The sequence below is a fragment of the Pipra filicauda genome, unplaced genomic scaffold (assembly GCF_003945595.2).
Source record: "Pipra filicauda isolate LSUMZ 115617 unplaced genomic scaffold, ASM394559v2 scaffold95_size2449627_pilon, whole genome shotgun sequence".
Lineage (NCBI taxonomy): Eukaryota > Metazoa > Chordata > Aves > Passeriformes > Pipridae > Pipra > Pipra filicauda.
The window spans coordinates 56,185-82,772 of record NW_024105153.1 but is presented as its reverse complement, the minus strand read 5'-3'; the positions used below and the strand labels follow the sequence as shown (position 1 = coordinate 82,772).

At 49.7% G+C, this 26,588-nt stretch overlaps 1 protein-coding gene across 1 annotated transcript; it reads right to left on the bottom strand.

The window, feature by feature from the left end:
* Nucleotides 1-15,788: 15,788 nt before the first annotated feature.
* TAB1 (TGF-beta activated kinase 1 (MAP3K7) binding protein 1) lies at nt 15,789-25,869 on the bottom strand. Its single transcript, XM_027722704.2, has 11 exons — nt 24,583-25,869; nt 23,645-23,781; nt 23,302-23,455; nt 22,592-22,678; nt 21,904-22,042; nt 21,324-21,437; nt 18,785-18,896; nt 18,526-18,670; nt 17,928-18,150; nt 17,470-17,626; nt 15,789-16,478 (listed from the first exon to the last, which is right to left on the bottom strand). The coding sequence occupies exons 1-11, from the start codon at nt 24,796-24,798 to the stop codon at nt 16,271-16,273; spliced, it is 1,692 nt and encodes a 563-aa protein (XP_027578505.1). The 5' UTR covers nt 24,799-25,869; the 3' UTR covers nt 15,789-16,270.
* Between the last annotated feature and the right edge of the window lie 719 nt (nt 25,870-26,588).

Genomic DNA, 26,588 nt, shown 5'->3' with positions numbered 1-26,588 from the left:
GACTCAAGTTAAGCCGACCCACCTCCCTGCTTCTCTGAGCCTGCTGCCTGCCCATCTTATGTGCTCCTCATATCTCCCTGCAACACAGTTCTGACCTGCTGGGAGATCTGAGGGAGAGCTGAGAAGCACCATGGGGAAAGCAGGGGCAGTACGGTGCAGCAAAGGGGTTTTTCACATTTGCCACTTGGGTATAGTTTCCAAATCCCCTAAAATGAAGCTGTGCCATCAGAGAAGGAAGGTCTGGTTCCATAGGGATGCTGAGGGAGAGGACAAGACCATCACAGGCTCTCCACAGCCTTGCCACCCTTCCAAACCTGAATTCCAGTATCTATATGTCAAGTTACTTACCAGTCACAGTGTCTCCAGGCACACCATTCCCTCCGAGCATTGTCCCAGGCAATAATTACAGCCAAAACAAGGATATGTTGAGAAACACCTTCTTCTTCCGAAGGCCCATCCAGCACAGCAGCAGCCATTTGCTTGGGCATACTGAGATGCATCCTAGAGTCACTTTACCAGCACAGTAAGGAAGGAAAATGGCATGCTGGTGTGTTTTGTCTGGTTGCCGTAACCTGGAGGTGTTTTACTTTGTTGTTTGCATTCACTCCAGATGAATCTCAACCTCCATAAGCTTCTGTGGTGCCCCCCGATGTGTCTGATGCTGCCTACATCCATCCACAGAGAAGGAAAAGCCCTGGTGCCACAGCACTGTAGTGCCATGTGCCTCTGACCCAGAGCCTGGTGCTCTCAGCTTGTGGTGAAGGGATGGATGGCAAACAGGAAGCTCGCTGTGGGTACGGTGAAGCAGGAGTTAACTCCTTGGTGCATGCTGTGGGGGCCTAAAGTGTTCATCAGCAGCACAGGGGGCAGGAGAGATTTGCCTTGGGGCATCCAGGAAGGTATGCTGGGCATTTTCTGTGGGAGTTGGGGCTGTTAGCCGGGACCAGGTGGGCTCACCTCAACTGGAGGGCTTTCTCTGGCTGCCTGTTGCTTGGGGATGGCCCCAACACCTCTGAATTGTGACTTTTGCTCCCAAAAGTAAAAGCTGGGAGAGACACATTAAACCACAGCCACCCTCGCGCACTTGCAGAATTGCTCCTGGGACAGTGTTTTCCAGAGTTTGCTTTGAAACATTCCTCATGGTGTGGTTTCCACCGCAGCCTCCCTGAAAGCATGTCCTTGCCTTGATAGTCTCAGGTGAGGCGCCAGTCCAGTTATCCCTTTTACTTTCCCTTGCCCTCACCTCTTAGCTCTTGATGCTGATCTGAGGCTTCTTTGATTTGGCATCTTTCTCAGCATCTTTTCTTGTCTTGGTGGGAATACATCTATCAAAGAGCCACAGGCTGGGCTTTAACCCACCCAGCCATGGAGAGACATGGCAAGTGGATTTGGGGAGGGGATGAGGGTAGGGTCAGAAGCCCTGCAGCCCCCTATAAACACAACCCCATGCAAGGTGAGGCTGTTTCACATTGTGGCTGACCTCCCCTGGGAGCACAGCAGGTGCTGTTCCCTCATCCAGCTTCTGACACAGGCAAAGGCACAATTGGGATTTGCGGCCGAACGAGTTAAAATGCTGCTGCGTGAATCCGCTTTGACTGGGGCCAGATCGATTTCCCCAGCCCCTGTGACTGATACAAGCATATCCAGCCAGGGAATTGTAAAGAAAACAGGTCTGAAAACAATTTCATTGCAACCAGCATGTGTTGATAAGGCCTTTGATAACATTGTGGAGAGGTGTTATAGATGCTGGACAGGAAGGTACAGCTCCTTCACTGCTGGCAGAGGGGAGCTTACAGCACCCAAAAAACATCCCTTGCAAGTAGTGAGCAGCCAGGGCAGCCCCATGCCCTATGGCTGGGCTGGGGCAATGATCAGGACAAGGAGGGAGATCTCAGCCTGTCTCACACTGTGCTGGCAAGCTGCTTGCTCCTCCCTGCTTGCACCTTGGACATATTAACTCACTCACATCTCTTCCGCTTTTGGAGAAGATGGAGACTTGGAGCAGAGCAGCATCCTGGAAGTACAATAGGTGCCTGTCCCTTCAAAGGGGACCCCAGGGAGGGGGCTGTTGTCTACATGTGGAAACTGGCAACTACAACACGTGGGCCATTTGCTCTCCTCGTGTGCCTGTCCTGTCAACCTCTCATCTTGTTTTATTGCTCTTTTCTGAAGTACTTGTGAGATACAGAGGCTTATCAAAGCATCCCAGAGAGAAACATTTAAACTGTCTTGAGACAGTGACGGGTGCAGGCAGGAAAGTCAGCGGGGTCACCGTCAGCAGGACTGCCCTGACCCTGCAGCCTTTTATTTGGCAAAATTTGGCTGCATTGTCTTAACTCACCCGGACTGCAGAGAGTGAACCGCGTCTGAGGCATGAACCAGGCTCATTAATCTAGCTAAACTATTAAGCCCTGCTCGGGGTGATGGTTTATTGTAGGGCTAACGTGGTTATGCTGCAGCGAGCTGCTTGCTCTGCCCAGCCTGGCACACTCCTGTGGAGACCCACAGTCCGTGCCTGCACAGGGGGCTCACAGCCCCCCCAGAGCCCTCGATGGAGATTTACCCATCTTCCAAGCCAGGACAGATTCCCAATAGGACAGAAATACAAAATTAGGAAAACACACTGAAAGCAAAACGAGACCTGGAAAGGAAATTACACCAAAAGGTCTGATTGCATCTGAGCTGCCTGCAGCTGAGCAGGGTTAAAAGGTAACTGAGCCTGACGAGCTGTCACCACAAGCCTCCTCACTAGCAGGCTTGGCCTCCTCCCAGGCACTCTCAAAATTACTGGGTGAGCGTCTCCATAACCCATTTTGCCAAAGTGGCTCAGGTTAACCACAACCATTTCATGGCCAGCCTTCGCTTGCCCAGATCGTGTCGCCTGTGCCAGTGCAAGCAGGGCTTCACATGGGGTGGCTGGCCAGGAGCAGCGGAGAGGGAGGAAGCACTGGCTTTATGTCAGGGTGCAGCTGCCAACAGATGTATCCCTGTGGGTCAGTTAGGGTTGCAGAGAAGGCTTCAGTAGGTATGCATGCTCCAAAGTGCTATCCAGGTCTCACTCCGTCTCACCTTCTAGATGCAGTCCCAGAAATAAATGTTGTGCTTAGAGCATCTCCATGGGAAGACACCAAAGAGGGTGCTGCATGTTACCCCTTAGACTAGTTCCTGTGGGAGGAATATCTGGCTGGGAGCTGCCAGGTCCCCAACCAGCTCCCTGGTGGGGTTGAGCTGGGAATCAGGACAACAGCAGGCAGTTCATCCAACTTGCCCTCCAGGTGCAACATGCACTGGCACTGCCAAGCTGCCATAGGGCTCCGAGTACATGGAGGCACTTTCCAGACTTTAGGTCTAGTCACCAAAAAGCTTGTGAGTTTGCAGAGGGCTGTGTGCTCCTGTTTGTGGTGTTCCTGCCCACCCTTAGGAGGGCTTTAAGGCTTGAGGGGAGCGTGGTGACAGCACCACAGAGGCACACACAGGGGGAGTGGGGTGGGTGCCCTGACTGGGTGTCAGAGCAGAAAAGGGGGCTGGTATCATCTCTGGATGCAGAGTCATGTAACTTTAGCTCCAGACCATTCCTATTTGTCTTTGCTTCTTGCATGTTGTGAATAGATATTAGCTTAAGCTCAATGGGCTTCACGCAGGTCTTGGAACCAGATGATTCAAGCTGGGATTTGTTCCATATCTCGGGTTTCACATGTTTTCTTTAGCTGCATTTTAATTGTGGGGTTTTCCTTTTTGTTTGTTGAGATGTTCGATCCAGGTGCCGTCCTTTGCAGCTGTAAATATCCCAAATAAATCCCATTCCTGGATTATGTGAGGGTGAAGAGGAAGTGCCCTACAACATAATAGGTTAGGTTTTTATCACAGCTCTTCATCTGGAAAGCCACTGGGAATGTGTCCACAGAAAATGTCTGGCGCTAGTCCAGAAAACAACGTACAATGTCAGCAGAGCCCTAGAGAGAGGACTGTAACATGGTTAAACAAAGCCTGGATTGAGTATAGCTCACCTTTATTTCCATCTTCAACCAACAAACCTCTCCTCTGAATGCAGCTGAGCTCAGGTCCTGCTGATGATGGGAAACAAAATTCCCCCTGTTTTCCTAGCTGCCCCATTTTTTTTTAATCACTCCTGCTGCCTTAACCCATGGGCTGTTTCATACATCCTGAGCCATGAGGGGCCAGGAAGAGGCTGGTGGACAAAAATGAGATGGTCTGATCCTATGTGGACTTTGTCAAACCTCATACAATGAATTCCCATTTCCTTCTGCTTCCTGCGCCAACAGCCATTTGTTCCGACCAGTTGCAGTAGTTCTGCTGGGGTCGTGGAGCAGGAGAGGGGCTGGAAGGTACCTCCAAAGGGGATCCTGTGTTTGGAGGACCTGTCCCTCAAAGCCAGCACCTTTTCCATCTGTGGATTGGTGTTGGAAGCCCTCCTACTTTGCAAGGGGTCTTGCACCTGGGAGACAAGGATGCTCAGAAGAGCCATTGACTTCTTCCCTCAGCTGTTGTCCCATGCCAGGGCCAAAACTGCTCTGTTCCTGCTTACCACAGAGTGGAAAAGGCAGTAATACAAGTTGTGTGTGCTCCCTCTAAGGAGACAGCAGCATGTTTGGACCATGAGCCTAAGCTTTGCATTGCTGTATGGGGTCTCCATCCCATCCTGGAGCCTGCTGACGACTTGTCCAGGCACATACAGGTGTTTAAGAGGTACTGGTTTGACAGGCTGCTCCTGCCTTTTGCTAATTCCTGCTCTCAAACCACTTTGGGCAACTTGCCATGGGCTGCCCCATCTTGCCTGTGCCCCAGAGCTGGGTTTCCCTGGTGTGCTTACACACTGTCAGCCAAGGGCCAAACCGCTGGGCTGTTTTAACACCATCTGACCTGGTATCAGAAGTGTCACAGCCTGGGGAGTGAAGGATGGCCCCATCCCCCATCCCCACGGGTGTCCCAAGCACAGCTCATGCAATGGCATCTGACTTAGGAAATCAGGGCTGGAGTAGGGGGCAGTGTATTTCTGGGGTGCTGAAGGGTAAACTGTACCCTGCTTCATCTACCCTTGCTGCTGTGACCACCACATACAAGAAATCCTTCCCGAGGAAGGTGGGGAGTGAGGAGGGCTCTGCATCCCCGCTGCAAGTCGCCTCCCCTCTCCCCTGTGCCTGAGGTTCCCTTGTCAGTCCACTGGATCCTGGCTGATGGATAGCTGCAGGCAGCAAATTTGAGCAGCATCTCCATGCCAATTTAAATAAATAAATGAGTCTGAATGCTTCGCCTTGCAGAATGGCATCTCATTCAGCCTTTCAAGCATCAAATACCACAGGGATTCTTTGGGTCTCAATTTGCAGAACTATTTCCCTTTCAAGTGCTCTTTTATTTTTCTTTTTACTTATTTAAACCTGTTTTTCCTGTAGTGAACAATCCTTGCACGTGAAAGCAGACAGCTTTTGGATGTTGGTGAAGCTTTCCTTCAAACTGAAGAGGGATCACTGGATTCTGTTTAAAAAGGTCTTCCCCAGCCTCTGCTTCCCTGGCTGCAGCTGGTGGGGATGCAGAGGGATGTTCCATGGTTCACTTTTAGTTGGAATTCCCCACGGCTGCCACATCACTCATGTGAAGCCCGTTACTCACAGCAAAGGCTGAGCAGATGTGCTGGTGCCATGGGGAAGCTCTTGTCCTGCCAGGGCCAAGTAGCAGCTGTGGGAGCTACTGCCAGCCCCCTCCCGAGTGCCTTAGATGGGTCACAGGAACTGGAAGGTGGGAGGAACATACATCTGTCCAAAATACCACAGATGCCTTAAGGACAGAACAAGCTCAGGCCTGGTGAAGTTGCAGTTAGTGTCAGTGGGATGGGGAAAATTGATGAGCTGGGGAGAAGGGTGAGGAAGTGATGTCCCTTGGCTGCATCCCCCCTGCTGAGATCCTTTAGCTTTTCTGGGATCTCTGGGCCATGGAGGTTGCGAAGAACCACCTGGAGAAGCTATCTGAGTGCCTCAGAGGCTGAAAGAGCAGAAGATAAATGGAAAGGAGCTGGTATTATTTTTTCTTATTTTGAGCCAAACACAAGAATATTAAGTGTTCTGATTCACGGTGTTTGAACACCTGGGCGTGATACACAGAAGAGCCTTCTCAGAAGCACGAGAATTTACCCGTGTATAATCTAAAACAAACATCTCCCTAGCCAATCTCTAATCAAGGCCTTATGGATTAGTGAATAAATATAGGGACTTAGTAAAATTAGCAAGATTCATGTTGCTGCTGGTGGTGGTGGTCGTGTTTTTTACTACTTCATTCTATCCACATACCCCCTTACACTGATCATCCTCTCCTGCCTTCGAGTGAGCTGCTCAGTGCAGTGGCCAGGCATGGCGCTCCACAGGTATTTGGGAATAAGCAACGATGTTTTGGGGCAGGACACGCATACAGGCTCAAGCTGCTGTGAAATAGCTGAGAGTAATTCTCCAAGCACAGTTTCCTTTTGCTGATGCTTGCATCCTCGTGCTGCTGCACCATGCTTTTGTGTGCAGCAGTGCTGCTCTTCTAAGGCTGTGGTGGCCTTTTACACCAGTGTAGGAGGATTGTGAGAAGCTGACGGCTTTTCTGAGGGCGTCTGGTCTCTCTCTAGCAGCAGTCACTGTGATCAAAATGCTGCACATCAGCCAGACCATAAACAAATGGCTTGGCCTCATGTTTTAGGTATGATTAGTAAATGCAGTGCAAACTCTGCTGCATCTCTTCAACTCCTCCATCTTCCTGCCAGCTCCCCGCAAGCCCCGGCTGCCTTCCCCCTGCTGCGGGTAATGGAGAATTGACTTCATCCCTGTTGCTGATCCTCCCTGGGAGCTGTGAGGAGGATACATTCCCTAGGGACCAATCTCCACTGGTCTCTCTCATTTCCAACCAGCCTGTGTGCTCAGTGTAGCTGGAACAAGGGAGAGTGAAAGTGTCTCTCTGACATGCCTTGGTTAGCCAACGATGGTGCTTGCTCCCTTGTGGGAACGCCACTGCTGCTGGAGTAATAAACTAGAGGTATTTGGGGATTTGAGAGGAGAGTAAGGGAGTCAGGGATGAGCAAGACATTGTTGTACATCTCTGGAAAAAGACACCACCACTGCATGGAGCTGAGTATAGGAGACTGGGGAGCCCTGTCCCTGGCTCTGCAGAAACGGGGTTCTGCCACTGATGGGGTGGTTTGCAAATCTTTCCTCAGATCTCAGCTGTTAGAAGGGGATTAAATCCATTTTATAGTCCTCAACCTCTCAAGCCTGTGCTAGCACACTACAGCCCTTCCTGGCTGCTGGGCATGAGCCAGCTCTCGGAGACATTTGACGGCAGGAAGTCAGGGCACCTTGGCCAACACTACAAGTGGCCAGGATCAGGATAAGAAGCACAGGAAGTCACTCTGTCCCTCCTCTAATTTCTGTGGCTGCACTGTCCCCCTTGACCTTCCTCCCTTCAGCCCTTTCCTACCCTCAGGGTAGCAAAATCCAGTTTTGCCCACATCACCACCCTGCTACCACCTGCACTGGCTCCTCTCCAGTTTCCCCAGTCCTCAGAGAGGTGTATCTCGCTCTGCCCCTTCCTGTCAGTGGTCCCTGTGAGGTACCAGCTCAGCAAGGCTGAACAGAGTTTTCTGCATCTTGCTCATGCTTCCCAGGCTCCTGTGCACTTCTCCAGCCTGCTGTCCACACTAAAACCCCCACAGTGGGAATGACTCCAAAACCGAGCGCCGCAAGCAGCTTGGCTGCACGTGAGTCCATTCGCCAAGCCCAGCTGGAGAACTGCTCTGTCTGAAAAAATCCCCTTTTAAAATTCTTTTTCTCCTGGCTTATTTTTTAGTCCAAATCAGTTCCTCTACCTGGTTTCCTCTGGTTCCTCCAAAAGAGCCAAAGGGCAGCCTGGGATTAAGCGAGAAGATGGAGACACTGCAGAGTTCAGCCCACCAGCAATAGAGCTGCAATGTCAGCAGTCCAAGATGAGTTCAAACACTAAACTCTGGAGCTGCTTCCTTCTCCTCTTCCCCATAGATCAGGAGTGACACCTATCCAGTGCCCAGAGAGCATGGACACTGCTCTCAGTTAGCAGGAGCTGGCTCAGAACAGAAATTCCTTCTCCTTTGCTGCTGAAGCCCTTTGAAATGTGTTTACATACCAGGCGGGAATAAAAAGTCAGAATATCACTGGTGTTTGGCCAGGGAATCATTCCTATTTGAAAACACTTGTGTCACTTGGATTTTTTGATTGTGCTAGCAAAAATAAATGGAGGCACCGAAACAGGCATGGAGAAATCAGCAGATCAGGATGCTTGGACATCCCAGCTCCATAGGGCTTTCTCACTGGAGGTTGTCCAACGTGGGGCATCACACCAAACCGTTTTGATTTTGATGCCCATTATATTTTCCTAATGTCTCAGTGGTTTGTGCCCACCAAATCTACATGCCCTAGCCCACTTTTGTGCTACCTCTTGGCCATGTGCCTACCCTAGATGGTCTGCTTAATGAGGTTTAGTGAACATACCTTATAATGAGGCCATCACGACCCCAGCGTTGCTGCCTGGGAGAGTTTCTGCAGTGATACTGCTGCAGCTCACGCTTCTCAGAGCCATTTTCCAGCATAGGGACTTCATCAGCCCTGGATAAGCTGAGAGGCTGTAGCAGCTCCCTTTGCCATCCTCCCTTGAACCCATTAATGAAGGTGCCAAGGCTTGACTAGATATTTAGTTCGCTGGCACTTTCTTAGGCCTCTGTGCCCTAAATAGCACTCAGCAGTCATTTGTCATCGCAGTCCGGGTTCTTCAGGCAGTGCACTTTCGCATAGCTGTATTTATAGCCTTGTCAATTTTCATTCTCTTTTTCGGAGACACAAAAATGCTTATATTATCTGCTGAAATTTCCTGTCGAAGCTGCCACCCACCTGTGGTTCAATAAACTCCAGCCACCTGGAGTTGGTTGTGACAACATAATCTTCTCTCGTCCCTCAAACTCCAGGCATGTCTGCTCTTCTTCTGGAAACTGCCCTCATTTCTCTGCTGCTGGGCATGAAGTTGGCTTTCACAGTGAATGCAGTACCTTGCCAACACTTGCACCTCACATCTCTCCCCTGTCATAGAGTAGTAGAATTGTTTAGGTTGGAAAATATCTCTAAGATCATCAAGTCCAACCATTAACCCAGCACTGCCATGTTCACCACATTTTGGTTTGTGTCATGGGGTTTGGCTGCCCTGAGGACACCAAAACCGGCATGCACCCATCTAGTTGTGAGGTGTGGGAGAGGCTGTGGCAAAAGGCTCAGTGCAGCAGCGTGCTTCCCAGCTTCCCTGCATGGGGGGTCCTGCTAAGTCCATGGCGGGTTTGGCAAACAGCCTGTGGAGCCGTCCATTTCTCTAGGAATCGCAGCCCTGCTCCAATGCCTGGGTTTGAGAAATTGGTCTAATTAGAGAAGAGTGAAATGCTTCTCCTGCTTGGAGAGCCTCAGGTTCCCAGCCTACTCAAAGCTCCACATAAGACCATTAGCACGATGTGTCTCCCCAGAACTACACATTTGCTCACACGCTTGGCAGGCGGCCGACCAGATGTAGCCAGGCTGTCTGAAGGTGCCAAGCATAACAATTAACAGCGGCTTTGTGGTGGGATCGGCAATGGCAGCTGCAAATTGCAGGCACGTTCGGCCGCCCACCTTGCTGCCAGGCACAGCACAGTCCTCCTGCACCCCTCCAAGAGGCAACGCTGCGGTTCAAGGAGATCACAGCGAGGGTCCCTTGGTGCCCAACAGCTGCAGGACCTCAATGACTTAGCGAGAATGAAGTCCAATGGTGAAGAGCACCAGCTAATATGCACCTCAGCTAAATCGTTGGACATATTAAATACCTTATTTCTATCAAAGTGCTGCATCTGTTTGGTTTTTTTCATGCTGATTTAAGCTGCAGTTCTGCAAACACAGAGTAACTTCATCCAGGTGAACAGCTGTGTGGAGTTTGGGAGGGATGCTACCACGTTCCTTGCTTGCAGCAGCAGGCACAAGCTGCTTTATTGGGTCTTAATTACATCCTTGCTATCCAAAATTCTTAAATTTGCCACTAAAGGCAGATAGAAATAAAAATGTTGCGCTTTTGCAGCTCAGATATTTGCAGCCATGAATAATACGCTCACACACTCATTTACTAATGGATACACTTCTCCTCTAATTTCTTTCCCCCTCCAGACATTTGCAAAAGCTCTTTTCATTCCCATCACACCTTTAGTGAGCAGCAAGCCATTCTGTGTTTTGTTGCTCTTATCTCCTCTCTGAAAGCTTTTATTGACTGCATCTCGGTTTTGTTTCCTCACCTTTTCCGTTTCCTGTATACCCTTTTTTTTTCTTTTGCTGTTGTTGTTTCAAGCCTTCAGATCACCAAGAAGTCCCTTGTGGAGCTATTTTGGATATTTCTCACTGCAGCAGCTGAGAACTCCTGGAAGAGCTAATGACAGGAACAATAAGGAAAAAGCAGTTGGCTCCAGAATACATTTGGATTAGAGGGTGGGGAGTTCAGTAAATTATTGAACTACCTGGATGAAGAATTCATATTAAAACCCATTTTAATTCAGTGCCTGACTCATTTGTATTTAAGAGTTGTGAATGTTTTAGGGATGAGCTCTGAAGCTGTTCCTCTGTATGTTTCTTACTCCAAACAGAGGGATGACCCTCTTCCCTCTTCATGCAGCAAGTGGCTGCAGGTAAAAATTGCTGTGGGTCACAGAAGGGCTGACTGGGGCCAGTCTCCATGCTGAACCAAAGAGCACTGCCTGGCCAGCCCATTCAGAGGTGAATTTCTGTTTCTGCTCTCACAGCCACCGTGCAGTGGCACCCACAGGAAACCTTTAGCCAAGGCTAAACTGTGTGACCCAGCCCGTTTGCTCTGCTTTGCCTAAAACTAGGCCCAGAAGTCTCCCTTTCCTGACGTGGGTGGCTGGTGCCCCTCACACAGGGATTGCACAGTGGGTCTGTGGTGGAGATCTGGTCAAGACAAGGCACTGGAGCTCTCCCCTCCTCCCACACGGTACTGTCTGCATGAGATAACTGCCTGCCTGGCTGAGCAGGACCCTGCCCACCTTCCTTGGAGGTGATGGATGCACCAGGTTTTTGGCCATTTTGCTGAGCAGGATTGCAGCCAAGACAGAGTTTGAGAGGCTCTGGCACTGACAAGGGCAGGAGGAGCCCAGAGCACACAGGCAAACGAGAGGGGCTACCTGTTTTGCTTCAACTGCCAGTTGCCGCTGGCTGGAGCGAGGGACTTTCCGAACCGCTGAGGCATAAAACCACTAATAGCTCGGCTTTGATCCCCCTACTTTGAAAGGAGTCCTGAATTTTCCAAAGCAACCAACTCTCATCAGAGGTTGGAGGCAGCTATCTTTGCCCATTTTCACTTTGGTTGGGAGCTCTGCACCATGTATCTGGAAAAGCCCAACTAAATGCAGGAACCTCAGTTTTGGATGACTGGGCTTTTGGCTGCTTTTGGAAACAAACTACCATGGCTTCCCAAGATATTTTGGTGGCTGCTGGCCACCTTAGTCCACAGTAGCCATAAGGGCTTTGTGCAGAAGCATTTCTGTAGCTTCCACACTGGGAGGTGTAGTGTTGGCTGCCCTTCCAGAGCCTCCAGCTTTCTGAGCCTTGCCTTTCCTTGTTACCAGTCCTTTGGACATTAAAGCAGCTGGTTTGCTGAGGACCTTGCTCCACAGAAAGGGGCTGCTGTTGCTCCCTGCCATCGCTTGATGTTTTTAAGGCAGAGAAAAGCTCTTTGCCCAGCTCAGGCAAAACCCGCAGAAGAAATGCAGAGTTTCCAGGTCACGCTGTTCTTGAGAGATGAGGCAAAAAGCAATAACAGGTTAGAAGACTCTTGAAACATCTAGCAGTGAGAGGGCCAATGCCCAAGCATTGCACATCCCAGAAAACTGAATCCTCTTTCTTGTGGCTTGGAAACACCTCATCTGACCTGCATTCTGATGTGGCAGATCCCTTCTCACAGGCCTCTTGCTGTTTGCAGCCAGTGAGCCCATGGGTAAGCTGATGCTTGTTTGGGGGAAGCATAGAAGGAAAGATTCACCTCCAAGAAAGAAGCCATACCACTGAATCCACCCTATCTGCTCTGCCTCTCCTGAGCATTTCCAGGCTTTTTCTTTCCATGCTCCACTGGAGTCTAATCCTGCATACAGAAAATTCCTCATGCGTTTTGCTCTTATTCCTTCAGGGCATCTGTATTCTCTTTCATTCTGTCTGGCTGTTCAACAGCCTGAACTCAGTTACTCTAATCCCTCCATCTTCAGTGATGTTCTCAGCTCCACATAATAAATATTAACAGCTTACACGTATCTTGGGGTTCTTATGCAAGGGCTCCAAATAGCTTTATGGTTCATACGCACATGGGGCTCACTTTATTTGCCAGCAAAATGCAGCCACTGATCAGACAGCAGTTGTTTAGCAACCTACAGTGACAACACACAATAGTTAAGACAGGAAGTGAAGATAAATATCGTATCCATTTGAAACTCCAGGAGGGGATTGGAGTTGGCAGAATACAAGTACTCATGCTGAACTTTAGCCAAAATGCTCCGAATAGCATTCCTATGCTTGCAGAAAGAGCTATAGGATTTAAAATACCTAACCCATCCCTGGTGGTTTATTTACAATCCACGTTAATGGCATGGATGTTTTAGGATGCCAACGATGCTCTTCACCCGAGAAAGGCGTCACTTGAGTAATAAACTATACAGGATTACTCTAAAGCCCTTCCTTAGAAATTCTAAGGAAGGAAAAATCAGACTATTTTGTATAAACAGCTATCTATTAGCTATCAAATTAAATGATACATCTCTTAGGCAGATTCACCCTTCAGCTATGGCTTTCTCCACTCTGCGACAACAGGACGCCAATTGTGGCATTTTTTCAGTGGTGCCACAAACCCTTCTGCTATCTCCTAACACTGTCAAAACCTTAATGTGGTGGAAAAAAACAAGGGGAACACATTCCTCCCTCTTCAGAGCATGGCAGCTGAGGGAGCAGAGACTCTGGTTGAGGATGCTACATTACCCTTGCATGGTGCAGGGAGCACTGATGGCACTGACATGGCCTTCTCTTTCAGACAGCTCTTTCTGAAGGTCCTTACAGGCAGTGGGGGGCTTACAAAGCCCTTTCCAGTCTTTGCTGGGTTTTCTTCACACTCCTGGTGTGCAGCGAGGCACACATAGCTTCAGTCCTCCCCAAGAGCGTCTAAAGGCTTTGGATCATCTTCAGCCCTGCTGAATCCTCCACACGCCACTTCAGCCTGGTTGCCTGCTTACCTCACTGCCTGCCCACAAGAACTGGGACCAGGACCTTCTCCTAGCCTGTCTCACCGGCCTGAGCACCTTTAATGACCCTCAGCCAATGCCCACAGCTCAGGGACATGCGGACATGCAGAGCATTCCCGCTGCTCATGTTCCAGGGATAGGGCTTCTTATTTCTACCCCTGTCTTGCAGGGGGATAGCTCTTGAAAAAGAAGATTAGCTGCCTTTATGGCAGACTTATCGTGCATAGTCAGATTTTAATTTACCAGCTCCTCTCCAGCAGTCCTGTGGAGCGTAGCTGCACTGTTTTTCTCTCTATCTAGGACTTTAAATTTCTAGTGGTTTTGAATTTCACTACACTGCAAAAAGGCCCCTGCTCGTTTCTCCAGATCACTCTGTCCTATTCCATCCACTCCTTCATTTTAGAGGGGCAGAGGAGAGAAGGTTTTTCCACTGATTTTACTGCCTGCATCTTCTTATCGCTCCCTGAGAACGATATTAAATACCAATATTCGCTCATGAGCCTCCTTCCCCTGTACACAATGTTCAGTTTGTTTCTTTGACCCAGAATCCTAAGCCACAGCTTATGTAGCATATACAGAAAAACCATTTTCCTCAACTTTTTCCCAGTGGCTGTACAGACACAGCTTAGTGTGATCCACCCGCTCCTACCCACTTTATTTTTTTGTACTTCCTAAATTGGTAATGATGCCAAAGGATCAGTTTGTTTTGCATGATCTGCTTTATATAAGTGTGTTTGGCAATTCTTAAACTTTTATCTGGAGCATCCACTTGCTGGAATATTTCCCATTGGAACTGTTCTCGGTATAAGTTCGCAAATACCATAGATAAATGTGATGGGGGAATAAGCAAGAAAAACTTGTTTATACAGCTATTGAAATTTGTGCCAGGTTAGGGAACACAGAATAGGATAAAACCTTTTCAACTCCATTTTAGTCCATACCAGGATCACACTGTCCTACTAAATAGCCACACAACAATCTGGAGGATATGGTCCCCAGGTCAAATGACATTTCAGAGCAGCTCTGCACAGCAAGGCCAGGCTGGGCTCAGATACCTGAACTCCCTGCTCCTCGCAGGGCAGAGGCAAGGGCAGAGGACAGGGTTGAGGGACAGCCAGCCCCTGCCTTGTTCAGTCTTGGGGACAAGGCACCAAACCTCACACAACTCTGCCGCCTTTGCCTCCACATCACTGAACGCCACCTCCCTGGCGGGGCTGGAAGGGTCTCAACTGGAGGTGTCTGTGCTGGCACATTCAGCACACCCAGACTTCCTGGGAACTACAGGGGGGCAGGGAAGCACAAGCTTCTGCAGGCAGCCCAGCAGCACCCGAAACCCCGCAGGGCAAAGCCGTGCCAGTGGTACCTGGAAGGGGCAGTGGCAGAGAGCCACCCACCTACGTGCAAGGGATTCCTGTTGTGCCTTCCAAGGAAACAGGCATTTCTCACAGCTCTGATCCTGCCCACGTATTTCTCAGTGAACTCAGGTCTTGCCTCGGGGCACTCAGTACTATTTCATTTATCCAAAGGGATGAATCCCCTTCTTCTCCTTTCCAAGCTGGCATGCCACAGGTGCCTTGAACCTGCACACATCAGGGTTTGGCAACACACTGGCCTTAACTGTAGCATCCATCCCCTGCTACATCATCCTTTTCCTCTCCCATTCCCCTTCTTCCTAAGGTGACAAGCCTGAAAACAAAAATACATCCAGGAAGGAACCCAGGCCAGTTCTTTCACTTGCCCCTTCTCCTCTATTCCCTCTAGCCTTCTCGTGTCTTTGCTTGGTGCCTCATCACAACTCCCCGCTGAGGTACCAGGCGCTGCGGCACAGCGGTCAGACCCCCCAAGGCCTCCCGTGTTTGCTGGGGAAAGGCAGAGAGGGAGGCGGGCTGAAGGGGACGGCTAGAGGAAGAGGGAAGAGCCTCGCTTGCCGCCTGCCGTCAGAAAGCTGAACTGAAGATCGCTGTGACCCCGAAGCCTCCACCAGCTAGTCCAGGCCTCGGCTCACCCGACGCGCAGCCAGCAGACCAGCAGGAACCCTCCTCTCCTCCCTGCACACCTCCTCGCTCTGGCACGAGGGTGCGCATCTGCATCTTCAAGGCATCACGATAGGGTTGTGCATTCCAGCTGTGCACTACCAGGTGCCTGTACAGGAAAACTGCATTACAAACTCCACCTGCCCTATACAATTTTCCAGATGGCCTGCATTAAGGGAAATAATGTGCATTTTACCTACAAAAAACAATAACCTGAATTTATAATTTAACTCCAAGCCATAATTCAGTGCCAAAGCTCAGCAAATAAGTAAGCAAAGAGCTTATGCTTTTAAGTCACCAGCAAGGGCTCAGGCCACTTTACAGCAGAAGCTTGCCTGCTGCAAGGTGCAACCCTCTGTTCTGGAATAGAGGGTTTCACCAGGAGCTGTCACACCCACACATGACATTATAAGGAAGAGAGCAAGCCACATGGGTGCCAATGACTGTAGCTATAAGTTATTTATTCTGCAAAATAGAGGTATCTTCTATGGAGTTGAACACTGGAATCACAGCATTATGAATTGAGTTGTGGAAACTTTATGACAACACACACGCAGGCACACGTGTACACCTACACACACACACACACACACACACACACACGCAGCCTTTGTACAGGCCTTGCCTCTTGCACCATCCAGAAGGAGCCCCCTCTGCATCTTTATTTGCAAAAACCTGCAGCGAGGGTTGCATTCAAGACCCCTTCCCCTGTTCACAGGGCTTCCAAGGGAATGAGGCTGGTCAGGATTGGGAGCATGGCACAGGCAACGCGTGTGTAGTGCACAAGCTCCCCTGCCCAGTGTCCAGCACATCCTGTGTAGGAGTTAGCTCTGGGCAGAACACAGCCCTCAGTGGAGCACTCACTCTTTGCTCTCGCAGCCGAGCTTCAGGTGTCTGCAGGAGGCAGATCACCATGTTAGGACACAGTCAGTGCTCCCTGCTCGCCATGGTCCATGTTCCAAAGCCGGTAAAACTCTGCAAAATCCACATAGGGCTCCACACGCCCATCCTCATCTGGCTGGAGTGAGTGGGCAGGCCGGGAGCGGAACAGACCTCCATCTGAACTTGAGCTGCTGCTCTGTGTGTGAGTATTAGTCGACTGGAGTGTCACAGTTGGGCTTTGGCTATGGAGAGAAAAAGAGAGAACACAACCACCTTTATGTTAGACAAGAAAAGTATCAGAACAAGCACCAGTTTCTTCACAGATCAAGCTATCCTAGCAAACAGTTGCAGGCACTTGCTCTATGAGAACACTAGTAGACTTGAGAGCTGATTGGAATTGACAAACATCAAAGATATCTGATTCACATTAACTTGAAGGCCTTAAATACAACCAGGCATCTGATGAACAGAGGAGAGGTAGAAGGAAAAAAAAAAAAAAAAAAGTCCAAAAAAAAAAGGCATGCACTCTGCCGGCCTCCCCATACCTGTAACAGTGCAAGCTTTATGGGAAGAGTCAGGCAGCAAGGAAAGCTATTTTTGTGTGACCTGTGCTGCAGCCAAAGCAGCTCTGGTGTCAGCTTCATTGTTTCGGGAGCTACAGAACACAATATCCACAGCACTGCTTCACTTTGCAGTGTGTACACGCACCATCCTGTGACAAAGGCTCAACCTAAACCACAGCCACTAAGTAGTATGATCCCGCAAAGTGGATCCAAATAGGACCCAATTCTAAGCTTTATACACTTTCTTCCTGGCCTCTGAGGCAGTGCAGCCTCTCCAGCAGCCTTACAGGTGGCCTGCATAGTCTCTCTTCCTCACTAAAATGAAGGGCACCCACACTCCCTCTGTGCACAGTACCCAACACACTTGGTACACAAGATCCAAAGAGAAGGGCTGCTCGCTGCCAGTGCCCTCCATGAACAGCAGCAGATGCTGCTCCCAAGGCATGTTGCCAGAGCTGGCTTCAGAGCTGCTCGCTTCACTCATTCCCACTCTCACACAATCGCTTTCCAGCTAACACAATTTGCTGGCTGTCAATACTGCAGTCGGGGGGGCCATGCTACAGATAAGGGAATGACTGACGGGTAACTGACAGGTGCCTCTGCTTTGCAACCACTTTACACCGTGTGAGGTGCAGGAAAAACTGTGAGTAGCAAGAGAGCAGGACTTTACTTAGTGAGGGTAGGGGTGGCTTCATCCAGAGTTGAGCTGCTGTGGGCACCATTGACCATCTGGCCTTGGGAAGGCATTACAAGAGACAGCGTGACACTTGTCTTGCTTGTGCTTTGGGAGCTGGAATATGGCACAGAGACTGGGTAGACACGGCCTCCTGAGAAGGGAGAAAACAGAAGTTATAAAATGCAGTTGAGACATGAGCAACTGAGGGTGCAGCACAGCAGCAAAGAGGGCCCAAAGAACCCAAGAATTTATTAGAAAGTGCCTTTATTAGATGCTGTACTGTATTCTATAAAATTGTCAAAGACTCCACATGTCAAAAGCCAATAATCTGTTTAATAAGAAAATTCCTTCTACCCCAAGTACCTCCTCTCCTGATATGAGGTCAGTTCTGGATCAATCAAGAGATCTTATCTTCCCCCCCTCCATTTTGTCTCATTCTCCCCCCAACACACCTTGCGTTGGTGTCAGCGTGGGCTGGCTCATCTCACCCAGGGGGTACCCAAAATTCCTCACAAGCAGCGTCATGTCTTCATGACGGGGACAGAACTTGGACCGCTCTCCACCACTGGCAAAAGTGTCACAGTGGATCCGCTTAACCCGGTCCACTACTGCTTGTGCCACAGCATCCAGAGACGTCTGCTTGGCAAACTCTGTGGCTATCATGGCTGCAATTTCCTGAGCAGAGAAGGAAAAAAACATCAGAGGAAGGATGTTTAGGAGATTTTGAAGGAAACCTTTTCCTGCCATCTGATCTAAGAGTTTTTATGGCAACTCATCTGACTGTGAAGCTTGCCCATCTCACCTGCTGATATGTGCCCTTGTGCCTTGGATCATCCCACTCCCTTTTGATGGGCTACTCTTAAGGGACGGGCAGCTGCCTAGAAGAACTGGCTTGGCAAAGCAGCTCCCATACTATTACAGACTGGAATGTGGTGGCACAGGCATTCAACCTGGCCAGCACTGACAGGACATATGAGGAGGACAGTCTATAAGGGAGCAGCTGAAGTGAGTCAATAGCCCAGGGAGCGTTTCCTGTGTGAGCCAGCTCACCTGGTTGGCCTGCCCAGGCCCATGAGCTGCCTCCAGCGCTTTGTAGAGCCCTTCAGACATGAGCACCAAGAAGCCAGTCACCCCATCGAGCGAGTGCCCTCCGTGGATTTCAGGCTCTGCTATGATGGGCTTAGATTTAGCAGCACTGGAAAGAGACAGTGTTATTTAGCATTTAATGGTGACATATGGAGTGATGGTGTGAATGGAGTGATCATGAAGAAAAGGAGGGCTTGAAACTCCAAAGCTGAGTTTTTCTGACCTGAGCAGTTCAATGTCAGTATAGCCGTATTTGACTTTGTAATCTCCAATGCGTCGAGTGCTTTCCTGCCCACGAATAGTTCCCACTTGTTTTATTTTCCCTGCATCCAAGCCTGCCAGATTGAAAACCAAAAATGTTTAATTAACTTTGTGAAACTGGAGAACTTCCTCTGAGAAGAGAAATATCTGCAGCTAAATAGAACTGTAATACAAAAGAAGATGCTGAAGATTCATCAGGAGCCATACAGGGAGAAAAGGAATAGCAGTTTGCTGTGTTCCAAGGGACACCTTTTCATTAGCTGTGATCCGGGAAGGAGAGAAAAGGAGGGAGACACGTGCAGCCCAAAAGGCACACTGAATGCAACAGCTGGCCCCGAGACAAAGCCCACATCCTGGTCCAAAGCCACCAGCAGCAGCTGGCCTGGGCACACAGGCATTTGCCGAAAAGCCAGGAGAACATCTGTGCCTGTCAGCTCTGGACTGTGTGATGGGAGGAGAAGGCAGGAAGGAGGAAAACATATGTGAAGGATTCTGCTTCTTCTTCTGTCTATTACTGATCCCTGTCCCTAAGCTCCATATGACAATTCCCCTAGTACACTAGACTGCAGAGAGAGGTTGTGGAGTCTCCCTCATTGGAGATATTCAAGAACCATCTGGATGCAAACCTGTGCAATGTGCTCTAGGATTGCCCTGCTTGAGCAGGGAGGTTGGACCAGATGTGGTCCCTTCCAACCTTACCCAGGTTGTGATTCTGAGATTCTGAGAAAAGGATAACTATCTAGAAGAGACACTGAATTTGCTCAAGTGCTCAAATTGATGTGGGCTGCTCCTAAGCTAAGAACACTAACCAAACAAATATTTATAAATTTAAGGGGATATACCCCTGGCAGGGGCTAGGAAGTAATCCCAGCTTGAAGAAGGTTCTAACAGAGACCATCTGGGTGCAGCTACTATTTGAGGCAGGACTCAGACCAGATGAGCCACTTACCTGGCAACCCCCCTTTCCTGGTTATACCTAGAGCTAACAGCCAGAAAACACTGAGATTTTATCTAGGGATGACTGTCCTCAGTACAAGGTGAAGGCAGGGGTCCAACTGAAACGCTCCCTTTGAGTCAAACCAAGCCTTGCTGCACAGATGGCTCCACACCTACCCCAGCAGTAAGACACAACTCCTCCATCTGCTGCAGACCACAGCTGACTCAACACGGCCTGGCTCATTTGCCAGCTCCGGGCAGGGGGGTACGTGCCATTGACAGACACAAACACAGGGAGGCCCAGAGCACACTGGAGAGGTTGTGTCTAAATCACTCTCCCAGAGCACCAAACAAGTTGTGATGTGCTGGGTGAAGAGCCACAAAGGCACAAGACCTCTCCCTCCCTTCCCCAGAGTGGTGACACAGGGACCATCATGACAAATGCTATCCCCACTACCTCTTAACACTGTGCTTCAACCTAGCCCTACAACCACCTCCTCTGGGCCCCCAAAACAGCCTGTGCACACCGTCCTGTTCCACAGGCTCTTCTTTCTCCTGGGACTGCAGGCAGGAGCGCCACTGCTGTGCCAAGTTAAGGTCAGTATATCTAACAGATCCCTGTCCTCCTATGGACTGCAGCTAAATTCTGCATTTTTGGCAGTAGAAAGGCAATCAAAAGGTCTCCTTCCCAGGATTCTTTCATTCAGTCTTCTGTTTCACAGCACATATCCCTAGTGCAGGAATAGGAGTAAAAGAGGAAATTACAGAGAAATAGAATAAAACAAGACCCAGCAGCAGATATTACCACATCAACAGCCTCACCAGATAAGAATATATCTGCCAGGTGAACCTAATGAAGAATGCCACCTTAGATCTACCTAAATAAAAGTACGGAACCTAAGTATCTCAATAAGAAGAATTTGGTACTAGCTATCACACAAGTGGTCTGGGTTAGCTCTACACCAAGAGAGAAAACATGTCAAACACTGTAAAGGAAAAGGGAAATTGCCTAAAGCAAAATGTCAGCTCAATAGTTACTGATGTGAGAGCAGTAAATGCCAGTGCTTGGCCTGCCTCTCTCTGAAGTGAAGCTGCTTTTTTGCAGCAGCAGCTTGTATAAAGGCATATTGAAACGTACCATCCTGAGGGTGCAGCATCACACAGAACTTAACCCAGCTCAACTGTGGTTTGCCTCCACAGGAGCACTCATATATTGTCCACCTCACTTCTACCCTCTGGCTGTGTGCTTCCACTCCTGCCTTCCTATTGACTCCAGCAATCACACAGCTGGAGGGCAAATCAATGCCAGTTTGGCAGCAGGACACTAAACTACCACTCAAAACTTGAATCAAAAGGATAGTTTTCTACTAGGTCAGTGAGCTGAGCTTACTCACTCTATAGCCTCAGAAAGGCACAAAAAGAAGGCACTGAACTTGTTATCTGAAAACATAGTAAGCTTCTTTTTGTGGCCATTTATTGTTTCCAGTGGCTTGAGTCATTCTTGGTGCCCCAGATAAACAGAGTCATGCAATGTTCTGCGCTAAGAACATGAAACTCAAACTCACCCAGCTGAGAGAAGCGAAAAAGTTCATCCTCATTCTCTGTCGTATGGTCCACGTTGAGCTGAGTCACTTGCAGCCCATCCACCGTGGACTTGCACAGCAGTGCCCGATTGGTACCTGCAGTGGGAGCAGCGAGATGAGGCACCAGATAGCTCTGCCATTAAGAGGGAGAACATATCCCAGTGGAAAAGGAACAGACGGGAATAAAGACAGAAAAGAAGAGAAAGGCTCATGTACTGTCTCATCATGATCTTCAAAAAGTAGACTTGCTAGCAGCAGAGTAGGCCTGCTAGGCAGCTCTTCATCCAGACCTGAGCCAGTATCTCACAAGAAAGTTCCCTATTTCTCACTGAACCTGCACCACTTCTCTCAACCCACTTTCCCTCTGTTCTTTGGTCATACAGCCAACCTCTGTAGGGATAAAGAGCCAGGCTGATTTCAAGTGCTCCTGTAGTAACAAGCATATCACTGCTTGGTCACAGACCAAAGAAACTGTCCCCCACATTCAAATTTCTTTTACTTCCTACAACAGCTGCCATCCTCAGGAATGCCGAGAGTGAGCCACTGACAAAAACCAACTCACCCACATTGGCAATGTAGAGCTTGTTGTTGAGAACGACAGCCACAATAGCCATGGCTCCTCCAGAGATCTCCTGCTCTACAACCTTCAATCTCTCCACAATCTTCTGGTACTGAGAAGGGAGCTGGTGATGAGGGACACCCTGGAACCCAAAATGAGGGAGAAGCTTGAACACACAGTATCACAGTTGAAATAAAAATTCAGTAGGGAAAGGACTTGACATGTCTTAGCTTTGTGTCAAGCTTGTGCAAGACACAGTATTTTTTGTTCAATCCTAGCAAATGACATGGCTTCAATAAGGTTCTGGAGCAGACAGTCCAGTACACCTGAAGAACAGAACACACAGTTGCCCAGATGCCATGCAAATTCGAGGCCTTGCCTCTCCTCTGCATCGTATGGCTTTGTTCTGGAAAAGCCACATGTACAGCCTGAACTCCTCTCCATGATACACTCAGTTCCTTACTCAGATAACCAATGATGGGTCTAAGTAGTGCCAGTATGAACAGTGGGAACTCTGGGAAATGGACCAAAGGGCTTGCTTCACTTCATGCAAGCTCGCAGAAGAGAACCACAGAGAAGTAATTTTCACTTACAGCCTCCCTTGACCAAACTGACTAATATGCCCAAACCTTATCCAGCAATCTGGAGCATGGGACCTCTCTATCAATCTCTGCTCTTAAGGTTACATTACCTCTGGTAGCTGGGACTGCAGGCTGGCCTTCTCTGCCAAGGCATCGTCAATGGACTCCAGGAAACTTCTTTCCACCACATCAAAAGCCTAAAAAAAGGCCATAAAGAAAAACTAAGCTCTTATCCAATGCCTACAGACCTTTGAAGCTACCCATCCCCACCTATCTGAGACTGGCTCGTAAGAGTGGATGATCACTGTACGTACAGATATTCAAGGATCACTACATCACATTGAAACACAATTGTTTCAGTGCGACTAGTTAACAGCTTGTAAAAACAGCCTGCAACAACTCAAAACCATAAAATTACATTCACAGGAATGTCAGAGACCTATCTGATCTTGTGTGTTGATTTTAAGAACTTGCCTTTCACTCAAGAAAGCACACTCACAAATCCATCTCCCTACACATTAACTTCTCCCTTTCACTCACTGTCATCTCCCTCACAGGCTGACTTGTTCCTACACGTCCAAGGAAGAGTAGCTGCAGCTTCTTGGACAGCTCTCAGCACTGTGCTGACGGAGCCAGAGGGACAGATGGGTTTGAGGCGGGAGTGAAACAAAGCACTACAGATGCTCGCCATGAGTGCAATTGCAACCAGCGGCAGATGTTTCCAACCCACACAGAAACCAGATGCTGCTCCCCTGATGGCAAAAAGAGGAGGCGGGTAGTGTGAAAAGCAGCAGCCGTTTCCCACTCAAAGCTTCTTTACCTGCAGCAGAACTCGACGCACGTCAGCATCGCTGTGATCTGCATGTAGCTGGCCCAGCAGCAGTTCTGCAGAGAGCCTCTGACCCACAAAGTTGGTGACTCGGTTGCCATCATAGCCATTGAAGACACCATAGAGGTAGCAGTTGTTCTCACTCCTGCCAAGAGGGCAGAAGCAAAGAGGTCACAGATGTCTGTAAGACACAGACACAAGTAACAAGTTCCTCCGGGCACCTCCTGCATGCTCAGGCTCCACCCTCTTCTTCTGAGCCCTGTGTGACAAACTGCATATCACTTTTACCTGCCCTTGTGCATGCAGGAGTCTGTCCCAAGTGCAGCCCACTTACCTGAATTTTAGCCAGTTATCCTCCAAGGGGTGACCCTCTGTGCCCTTGCCATCTGCACTGTACGAACGGTTCGGAGCAGAGCCCACCCCGGAGAGATGGCAGGATGGCAAGTCATCTGTCCAACTGGGCTGCTGTTCCTGGGAGACAGGAAGAGGAAAGAGACCATGTAAAACCCAAGCAGCTTGAAGCGAGGATCCTGGTCCAGTACAGGTTACAAGTCCATCCCCACTCTCTTCTCAACCCTCCTCCCTTTGCAAACAAGGCAGCACACCACACCGGCTAATAACTTCACATCCCCGTGCTGCAGAACAGGACCACTTATCACCTCCCTTCCCTCTGAAGCTGAGCTCTGGCTGCACTTTGTCTCTTGCTAACAAGAAACCTGAAGTTAAATTTGCATGGGATTACGCTTGATACAGCACTGCTCTAGTTTAGCTATTCCTATGGCGAATCAGACTCTCACGCATCCCTGGCACGGGAGTGCAGGGAAGGCTCTGGATCCCCGCTGGAGTACTTACCCAGGACAAAGGGACAGGGGCCCGGTGCTGCAGCCAGCTCTTAGGGAGACACCCCTGGGGCCGCCATCTCCCTCACGGCCTGCAGTCGCCAGCTGCCCCCTCACACAGCGGGGCACCCCGAAGCCCGCAGCACCGGCACGGCCCACCCCCCCCTCAGCGACCTGTGGCCCCCCCAGCGCTGCAGAGCAGCAGGTCAGCCCAGGGTGCGGATCGCTGACCCCGCAGAGACGCTCGCTAGCTGGAACCCCCTGCCCTCAGACGGCACAGGGGCCGGCAGGGCAGCAACCCACCGCCCCGCTCAGGGCGGACCTCCCCCTTCCCACACGGCAGCGCGGGGGGCGGGTGAGGAGGAGGCCCAGAGACACCCTCGCACCCACCTGGGGGGTGCGTGTGCGCGGAGGGGGGGAAGGTGCCACTCACACTCTGCAGCAGACTCCTCCTCTGCGCCGCCATCTTGCAGCAGGAGCGGCCGCCTCCCGCCCGCCCCGCGCCGCCCCAGCGCCGGGTCCGCTCGGGCTCCGCCTCCCGCGCTGAGGCGGCGCTGGGCAGAGCCGGAGGGAAGTCCCTCGGAGCTGGAGTAGTTCGAAGTTTCCCTGTCGTTACACTTTCCTTCTTGTCGAGGGGGAATGAAGACATCTCCGTTTCTTACCCATGGCCTTCGGTTGTGTGAGAAAGAAGCACCTGTTGCCCGCCACTGCCAGCGCGCGCGTGTGTGTGGAGGGAGAGGGGCGGGGTTGTGAGGATCATGGAATCATCGAGGTTGGAAGAGACCTTTAAGATCATTCAGTCCAACCATCAACCCAGCACTGCCTCTGTAACTAACCCCTACACGACTAAACCATATCACCCATTGGCGGATCCAGACACCTCTTAAATACCTCCAGGGATGGTGGCTCCACTGTTTCCCTGGGCAACCTATTCCAATGCCTGACCACCATAACAGTGAAAAGAAATGTTCTAATATCTAATGTGAATTTCCCCTGTCTCAGTTTAAGGCCATTTCCTCTAGTCCTCTCACTGCAGACACAGTAGGAAAGATCGGCCCCCACCTCACTACAGCCTCCTTCCAGGTAGTCGTAGAGAGTGATGAGGCTCCCCCTGAGCCTCCTCAAGACTAAATAGACCCAGCTCCCTCAGCCATTCCTCATAAGACATGTTTTCTAGACCTTTCAGGAGCCTTGTTGCCCTTCACTAGACATCCTTCAGCACGTCAATGTCCTTTTTGAAGTGAGGGGCCCAAAACTGAACACAGTACTCAAGGTGCAATGTGTACTCTGAATCCTGAATCCTGTGAAATGGGGTCACCTTGGGTGCCAGAGAGCCCTGAGGGAGCCTGGTGTTGAAATGGTTTTCTTAGCAGTGCATTATGTTCCAAGCAACCTCCAGGGAAGACCTAGCCCAGGTACAACTCTCAGCTGCATCCTGCTCCATAGATGCCACATGAGGCATCAACGTGTTTCAGCTTTGAGTCTGTCTCCTGCCCTTTCCCACCCTCTTTTGCAGGCCATAACAAGGACATAGCTGGACCATGCCCTCAGGGCAGCAATGGGAAGGTGTCTAGAACAGCTGACAGGTGGTTCTCAATACCCGCCATGCTTTGGAGCAGTTCTTGGTGGTCTCGAGTCAGGCACAACAGTAAAATCACCTGTGTGCCTGCCTGAACAACACAGACAAAACCAGAGATCACTGATTTTGATCTTTAAAATCCTTTCTAGGCAGACACAGCCTGTTTCCATTGACTCGGTTCAGCTGGGGCAGGAGGGAAGACACGAGATTCATTCTCACCACTTTCTTGACATTCTAATTTAGCAGAAGAGCCCTCCAGGAGTGTGAGTGGCATTGGCTGGCAGTCAGGCTGGGCAGAGGGGGGCTTGGGAAAGAATGTGTTTCCCTATGTGAATCGTGGCTGAAGGGGATCCAGCATGAGAGACATGCAGTTTCAGTCATGAGTAGTAGCAGTGCAGTTGTGGTGAGGGTGGGAGTGTTAAGTAGTCTTGACTTCCAGCAGTGGCTTGATACTCTTTTAATGACATCTTTGTGGCAGATATATTTGATTCAGATGCACTTCAGAAATAATTGCCAGTTAATTAACCTCATTCTATGGAACGATGGTTTTTGCTGCAGGGGATTCTGCCGGAGATTTTGAGCTTCCTTTCCTGTAAATCTTCTGTCTATTGTTTTGTTACATCTCTTTTTCCTGAATATACAAAGATTACAGATCCTTCCCCTTCACACAAGGCTCTCAAATACACAGCCATTCAGGCAGAGTTAGGTATACAGGCAGAATTACTTTTTTTGAAGATTATATTGAGCAAAGATAGACGAAAATGCTAAATTTAGAACCTCAGTCTACAAACAAGTTTCCTCGTGGTTAGGCTTCTGTATAAGCTTGGTCTCACTGATGTCATTTGGAGTATTCCCGTGGA

Bases quoted from the DNA above. Each gene is read 5' to 3' on its own strand.
- TAB1 (XM_027722704.2), bottom strand. From the start codon at position 24,798: ATGTCTTCATTCCCCCTCGACAAGAAGGAAAGTGTAACGACAGGGAAA. The intron at 23,456-23,644 runs GTAAGTGGGCTG...CCCTCTTGGCAG, and splicing joins GATAACTGGCTAAAATTCAG to GAGTGAGAACAACTGCTACC. The intron at 22,679-23,301 runs GTAAAGAAGCTT...GCCTTTTTTTAG, and splicing joins TGCGTCGAGTTCTGCTGCAG to GCTTTTGATGTGGTGGAAAG.